At 41.4% G+C, this 8526-nt stretch overlaps 1 protein-coding gene across 2 annotated transcripts in view; it reads right to left on the reverse strand.

Moving 5' to 3' along the window:
* The window catches only part of LOC111861803 (laminin subunit gamma-1), a 149159-nt gene that overhangs the window by 17696 nt on the left and 122937 nt on the right, over positions 1-8526 (reverse strand). For both annotated transcript variants that reach the window (XM_023846667.2, XM_023846668.2), the window contains 4 exons: positions 7403-7673; positions 6237-6415; positions 3329-3459; positions 1413-1523 (listed from right to left, as the gene is read on the reverse strand). In XM_023846667.2, coding sequence (XP_023702435.1) covers positions 1413-1523; positions 3329-3459; positions 6237-6415; positions 7403-7673 — 692 coding nt within the window. The remainder of the gene's footprint in view (positions 1-1412; positions 1524-3328; positions 3460-6236; positions 6416-7402; positions 7674-8526) is intronic.

Here is an 8526-nt window from a genome sequence, read left to right on the forward strand (position 1 = left end):
AAAAATATAACTTCCACCTACCCTCATCAACTTTATCAGTATATCAAAAAGGAGTCTACTTTACTGGCATAAAAGTGTTCAACAATCTGCCACAAAGTATTAAAAACTTGGGCAATGATACTAAAAAGTTTAAATCAGAGTTAAAGAATTATCTACATGCTCATTCCTTCCACTCTTTAGATGAATACTTCAATGTAAATAGAGAATGATGTAAAATTAAGTTATATTAATTTTTAAGCTAAAATTGCCTGTACTTATGTATGTAACCTTTTGACTTGCTCTGTATCCAAAGGTACCTGCTTAGGATTTATAGAATGTAAATAAATTCAATTCAATTCAATTCAATAAAAATGTTGATCCCAGCATAATATGCACTTTTCTGAAAGCATGAGAGGTTAGCAATTGGTTTATGAAGACAGTGTTTGAGTCTTGTGTTAACACTGTGAACATAAGAACATTTACTCTGCATGTCAAGTACGTGACTTATGCATCCCTGTAATGTTACTATTTGCTAAGCCATAGCTGCATTCAATAGCTAACCATTTTGGTTACAAGTGCTATGGCTTCTCCTAACCAGTGGAAGGTTTCCTTCCTTCATCTACTATTTGCTGCTGTTCTACTGTTATACTATCTAAAATTATCAAATACATTTTGTTACCATGGTTAGTACTTCTCTTTTGTGATTCAGTAACAATCCCTTAAGCCTATGGTCTACTTTCCTGAACACAGTACACTGGACATCTGCAAGCTGGGGGACACATTTTCTATTACATGTGCTTGTGCACCCTGCCCCTCAAGGGAGTATGACAGAATTGCCAGTCTTTCAAGTAGGAACTGCAAGACAGTGCTGCAGGCACAGAACTTCATAAAGCAACAGCATATTGCAGCCAGATATTGGAAAGACATCATGAAGAGCAGAAAGAGCTGGCAAAAATAAAAAAGAAAAGGCTGTGGGAAAAACAGAACACATTGGAGACTTTCTGTCCAATGACCCGCATCAAACAGACCTCCCTTCACATGAAATACTATAATTGAGAAAATATTCAGAAGTAATATTTCAATGAATAACACATTTTTACATAAGTAAAAAAAAAGAAAAAAGTAAAGCTATTCCTGTAACAGACCATGAAGGCCCATAGGGTTGTGAGACGTTGAGGCTCCCACATTTTCTAGACAATCGGCTCAAAGATGATGGTAAGGTTATCAGCCTTACACGCTTGCCGCACTTTACTCCCCAAGAAAATTATTTAAGTAATTCCTGGTACTCATTTCTGTTAGAGGTTGATTTGACCCCAGGGCCATAGTGCAGCTGGAAGGGTTAGGTCAATTGAAAAAATCCAATGAAATCATCGGGACTTGAACCAGCGACAACACATTTTTACATAAAATAACTAAATGTATGTCCACAGTACCTGATGTTCTGCTGCTGTTTGATGGCGTCCCTCGCCAGTTCATATGCTGCAGTTGACGTGTTCACAGCCCTAGCAGCTACAAGCTGAATATCATCAGCTTCCTTCTCTTGTCTATAACAGAGATATCGAGTGTTACAAAATATTAATTGAATATGTAGGATGTGAGTATCTCACAGCGGTCACTATGATCAGTTCTGTGAATCAGAATATACTGCCACATAGTCTGGTGACAGTCAGCTTATGTTTCAAAGGAACGTACAATCTCTGTCATAAGGTTAAGGAAGAAGTAGAAAGAAACGAGTAGAGCTCTACTTGCTGTCTGCTTCATGTTGGTTTCTTGCTATCTCTTCTTTAACCCTGAAGACATGACATGTTCCTCTGAAACATATGCTGACTTTCAGTGGACTACACAGCGTTAAATTCCAGAACAATGAGCTCTTCATTAAGAGAATATGCTCTCTCATGCCACTGATTCTGCTATCAGGATACAGCTTTCCCTTAACACTTTGAAGCAAAAATTTCTTCTACAAACAGTCATTTCCTAACTCAATGGGAAACACACTGCATCTCCATTATACATACCAAATGGTTAACACTGTTTAGAGAAATAACATCTATTTATTTTAAGAATCATATATGCATATCAATATTTTCTGCTTGCAAAATTAAGTTTTTCCAACTCAAAGTGTTGTCACATTCACTGCCACTCCCACATTCTAGGAACTTACCTGCTGTGCCCACCACTTTAAAATGAAAAGTGCATTTTGATTTTACTACATTCAAGATGTAAATGGAAGAAAATGAATAAGAAACAGTCAACAGTTGCAACGTGTTTTGAATCATTCAAACTAAGACAAGCGATATCTAAAGAATCTCTGCATCTGAGTGACACCTGCGGGAGAAAATGACAAATTTATGTACACAGTAACAATAGCATGTCACTTGCATGCAGTAAACTTCAACCCATTAAGTGATCAGTCTGACAGTGAATGTGTTAATTTACACACTCACATTTACATCTGATTCTAATAACCACTTCTCTGCACCTTTCCTTTCAACAGGCAATATTCTAGGCTTAACTTCTTATCTCCATGTGCTACTAAGATGGGTACAAAGTGAAGCTATCCCTGTAACAGGCCGTGGAGGCCCACAGGGTTGTGAGATGTCGAGGGTCCCACACTATCTAGACAATCGGCTCAAAGATGGCAGTTGAGTCGTCAGCCTTAGGTGCTGGCCAACTTTTACCCCCAGGAAGATTCCTGGTACTCATTTCTGTTACAGGCTGAGTCGACCCCAGAGCCGTAGTGTGGCTGGAAGTATTAGATCAACTGAAAAAAATCCAATGAACTTATCAGGACTTGAACACGTGACCTTCCAGCTTGTAGCATAGTGCCCCCACTACTAAAATGGGTACTGGTTATATTAGAGCCTTAGTTACTGTGCATCTTCACCACACAATGCAGCAACAACCAGTGCCCCTCAATGTCTTCCCATGCTCCAACACTTAACCCAAAGGGCAGAAATAAAATCACCTGTACATTGCGCCTTCTGGTTTGGTGATACACTCTTACTACAACAGCCATAGTTCTAAGTACATGGACTGATAATGAAATAGTATAGTACAAAGTAGCATAATGTATTTATTTATCACTGGATTATTTCATGACCCTTTCAGCAGCTAGATTATATAGCATCAAATGGATGAATGATAAATGAATAACAATTTGGAAGGAATTTGGAAGGAATCAGTTATGGTCTCAGGTATCCTGCAATGTGTCTGAAGAGGTTAATGAAAAACTATTAAAAACCTCAGTCAAGGCGGTTGATATCTGAGCCGAAATCTGAACTTAGCATCGAGCATAACAAACATTTGGTGGGAGTACAATGCACAGGCACTGAGGTGCATGGATACTCACTTCTCGGCCAACCCTCGAGCTTCTCGAGCAATTTCAGACATCTGACTACTTGTCTGTCCAAACTCATCCGAACGCTCCATGGCCTTCTTCAAGGCGGCAGAACCATCTGTCTGCACGTAATCCATTGCATCCTGCAGCAACGAAAGTTACACAAAGTTACACAAGAAGGGGAACTGCACATATGGCAATAACATTACGCATATGTCACAGCTGGTGTACTGAAACAACATTGGTGGGGATGAGAAATATTTCTCTACATAAGAAAAGTATAATTATGCTGTGCAACATTATGATAACACAGAGCGCTACACATAACGGTTGCAGGTAGTACTAATTCTGCCAGCAACAGTCAGCTGTCATAATTTTCATGAAAAATGTTAATTTATAAGAGCATCTTGAAACCTGTAAGGCCATGCCATAGCTCAAGCAGTTAGTCGCTGGCTTCCCACCATGTCGGCCCAGGTTCGATCCTGGGTCTGGTTAAGTGGGACTTGTGGCGGACAAAGTGGCGCTGGGGCGGGTTTTCTCAGAGTACTTCGGTTTCACCTGCAAATCTTCATTCCACCAGATTCTCCACCATAATAATCACCCGGGCCAGGTATAATAGGCCAATCAGTGGCCGCCATACCGAGTGGACCCAGCTGGACTCCACCCCCCACTAAGTGAATCTTGAAACCTGAACTTTGTGTTCTTTCAACAAAGGATGGCGTGATTTCATCATGAGTATGTTAAGTACAGCAAATAGTTCTTATATACAACAGTAACTACATCATGAGATCTGATGATTACTATCTTCTGGGATTTGGTGCCACATAATCTTGTAGATCATCATCAAAGTTTTGGAAGAACCTGCCACCTCTACCTGCCAAGATAATATTGGTAAATATCTAATGGACTACACGGCACAGCATTCCAGGAAACACTGATCTTTACACTTGACCTCCATGCAAACCTGAAGTCTCAGAGTGAAATCTGTATTCATATATTAGATTTTTCATATTGTCATGTGACACAGTGACTAAAGTCAGGATTCAGATTTGTAATTGGATTTATAAACAAACTACAGGTCATAACTACAATTAATTATTACATTATTGCTGGTTTACACAATTTACAATCAGTCCACACTAATCTCTTCATTCTATCCGCACTAGTCTTCACGGATTTATAACACAGGAGCTATAAAAGCCTCACTAAATCATGCACTCCCAATTTCACTATCCTACAACACACATAAAGTCTTCAAAGCACACGTTAGATCTTCACAGGCTGACTTCTTGTACTCTTCTGCACGCCCAGTTCCAATTCGCTCTCTCAACTTACAGCTCACAGCTCTCATTATATAGCCACAGAACAGATATCGACCACCAGTAAACACATACCATGGGATCGCTATCCAGGCAGTATATTGGTGCATCTACAGAAAATACAGCTTCCTCTATTATTGTATGTTGGACCGTGTTGCCTGTTGAGCAAAACTGTTGCAATATGAAGTTCTGGCTCTTAGCATCACAGGTTTACCATATCCACCATTTTGTACTTCATACTGAACATGAGGGTGGGGCAACTTACACCTGCCCCAAGCACTCAGACCACTCCACAGTGTACCTGCAGTCTCAAAGCGTCATATCCTCGACGCCCAGACTGCAACCCTCCTGACATCTATCGGCATTAACGATGCAGTGCTGACCTCTGCTCCATGCCTGGCATTTACAAAGTGTATGGCAGGAGAATTCTTCATTCTGTTCACATTTCCTATGAGTAGCTTCATCTGATGGGCCAATAACATGCAGGTGTAGTCTCTATGTACAGGTGTGTCAGCAGCCCTGTTATCAGTCTCTACTGTCATCCCCAGCACAGCGGCAAGGAATGTTCCGCTGCATGAAACTAGGTAGGTGGATAGCTCCACGCATTCCACAACATTATCGAGATTCTCTCGGAATGTAGCACACAGGAGGACATGAGGAATGTATATGGTAATTTTTTAAAGCCTTAAAAGATTACTGGAATCCAAAGCATGGATGAGAGGATAATATTAAAATGCATCTTACACACAAACAGTACGAGTGTGCGCCTCGGTTCACCCGGCTCAGGATCCAGTCGGATGGCAGAATCTTCCATAAAATGTTAAATAATTTTATGAGTAAGTGACCATCACCTCCCACCTGGGCTGCTGCCTTAACGTTAACAGTGAGGTTAACATGCCCCAATCAGACACCTATGTTGGTGGCACCCTTCTTCCTCCATAACGGTGACTGGATATGAGGCTAATAACCTTACCTTGTTAAGGAACATATATTAGAAACATAACCAATGCTGGGTGAATAATCCAGGGAAATAACTAAGCAAGTATTATCTGGACAATGCTTCAAATGTGCTCAGTTTTTGCATGCCAGGAGCATTAGGAAAGTTCCTAGAAATGCCACCAGAAAGTAGAAAACAATGGGAATTTAATTAATTTGCCTAGTGAGGGGTGGAGTCCGATTGGGTCCACTCGGCACGGCAGCCACTTATTGGCCTACTGCACCTGCCCCAGGTGATTATGATGATGGAGAATTTGGTGGAATGAAGACTGACAGGGGAAACCGAAGTACTCGGAGAAATCCTGCCCCAGTGCCACTTTGTCCACCACAAATCCCGCTTGACCAGACCCGGGATTGAACCCAGGCTACCGCAGTGGGAAACCAGGAACTAACCACTTGAGCTATGGCACGGCCTAAACAATGGGAAGCCCAAATACTGAGACACCCACGAAGCACAGAGAATGATTTTGAGATGAAAGAGAACAGATGAGAGGCAAACAGAAGAAAAGGACTCTTTCATAAAACAGATCAAGATTCTTACAGGTCTGTAGAACCAATCAGTAAAGTAACTGAGTCTATTCCATGCACCAGATATTGCAACTTACTTTGAAAGACTCAAAAGCTTTCTCAATAGTCTCCTCTGCCTGTGTGACATTCCCAATCCCCTGTGCAGTGCTGAACAATGCTTTATCGGTTAGCTGATTAGTCTGGTCGGTAAGTTCACCCACTGCATCAAAACGCCTCTGTAACTCTTCCAGCCTCTCCAGCAGGCTTTTGTCTTCACCTGGAAACATCACCACAAGAGCAATATGGAATTGGTCCTCAACTGACAGGGTTGGTGTACATCAATGTGCACAAGAAGGGGTTCTGACACTGAAGACTTCTATCTTCTGGGATATAGCTCTGTGTAGGGTCTGAGGTTCTCACATCGGTGGTTATGAAGAGTTCTGTCTTCTGGGCTATAGCGCTGTGTAGTCTGTTGAAAGTCAACTGATGTTTCACAGGAATATGTCAAATCCATCATTCTCCAACCCCAACGATGGAGGCGATATTTTCTTCCAGAACATCAGTTGACTTTCAACGGGCTACACAGTGCTATATCCCAGAAGATAGAACTCTTCATAACCACCGATGTGAGAACCTCAGACCCTATACGGCGCTATATCCCAGAAGATAGAACTCTTCATAACCACTGCTGTGAGAACCTCAGTTCCTGCACGGTTCTGACACTTCCTGCCGTCCTGTACTCTAGAATAAAGGTCCCTCAAGCACTTATAGATTACTGCTACATACAGTACTTTATCCTCATGCAGACTCAGCAATTTCACACTTGAAGGACCTCAGGTTCTCATATTTGACCATGACAGTTACAATATTCTGTGATGTGACACACCATATAGTCTGTAGATCATTACTAACATGCCTGCAAGATGCTGAAAATGATTTACAGTGTCACGTCCAGGAACATAGTCATCTTAAATTTTATTCTTAAGATTTATGGTCCACTCGTACATGAACTGAGCCGTTCACTGTATATCAGCAGATGCTCTCATTCCAGGACAGAGTAGCCTGGGCTGGAGCTAACACTCTACACGTGTGTTCCAAAGGTGCTTGGTTCAAATCCTAGATGGGACACTGGCTATTCTGACTGAATTATTTTGAGGTTGTCATCAGTATCTCAATTAGGCCACAAGCACTTCCTTCTAAATCCTTTGCCAGTCACCATTTCATGAGGTCACCCTACCATCTGACACACATCTATATGTCATACCTCCCGCTCCATGCCTGGCCTCATTCCACAGCTCCTCCACAATTCCCTGGACATCCTTCAACTTCTTCTCAAAGTCCTGGTCACTGATGACGGTCGGGTTACTGGCTATATCATGCAGCACTTTCTCCAGTTCGCTAAGTCTGGCTCGATGGTCATTGGCAGCACTCTGCACCAGGTTGTAGCAGGCAGGACAATCCACACAGCCACGTTGCCGGTCGTACTTGTTCTCCTTGCAGCGATCACACTGACGACCCTCCACATTCTCCAAACACTGCAAACAAAATCAACTTTGTAAACAGCAACCATCAGTGAATAGTACAGTCTCCTGGGTCACACTGCTACATTGTGTGGAGAGGGCATGACATTTCAGACAAACTTATTGTCTCCATCTTCAGGGTTGTAGAATGAAACAAGCAAGAAACAGCCAGCCTGGTTATTCTTTGATCCTGAAGGTGGAACAAATTGCTCAAAACACTGGGGTCTTTCCAGACTACATGGTGTTCATTCATTCATTCATTTCCTTTATTTTCCATATATCCATACAGGTAACAAACCTAGGGTGTGGAAATGGTCCCTTTGAAAATAGATATACAAAATTACACGAGTCACATAATCAAAATCACTTACATTAATCGATTAACATAAATAATAATATTAAATAAAAAATTTAATAAGCTAATTTAATAATAACTTAGTTAGTTAGTTAGTTAGTTATTGGAGAGGGTGGGTTTCCCCATGCACTTAGACCAGTGTTGGTCCATTGTGCTTCCCTCTATGATATTCTACCAGTCTCTATACCNATTTCCACCCTTAAAAATTCCACTACCTCCGCTGGGTTTGAACCCGCATACCACGAGTCATGAGGTGGGAACGTTACCTCTAGACTACGGAGGCCGCTTAATAATAACTTACTATAAAACTTGAATTAATACAATTTTATTTAAATTACCTAGAAGAGAAACTCGGTGCAATTGAAGGTGAAAGCGGAAATGCTGAAGCGCAGTGGAATGATATAAAAGAATGCATGTTAGATACTATCAGTGATTTGGTCGGTAAAGTTGAGAAGATAGCAAGAAAACCAAGGGTTACACAGGAGATGATGAGTAAAATGGAGGAGCGAAGGA

Source organism: Cryptotermes secundus, unplaced genomic scaffold (assembly GCF_002891405.2).
Source record: "Cryptotermes secundus unplaced genomic scaffold, Csec_1.0 scaffold620, whole genome shotgun sequence".
Classification (NCBI taxonomy): Eukaryota; Metazoa; Arthropoda; class Insecta; order Blattodea; family Kalotermitidae; genus Cryptotermes; species Cryptotermes secundus.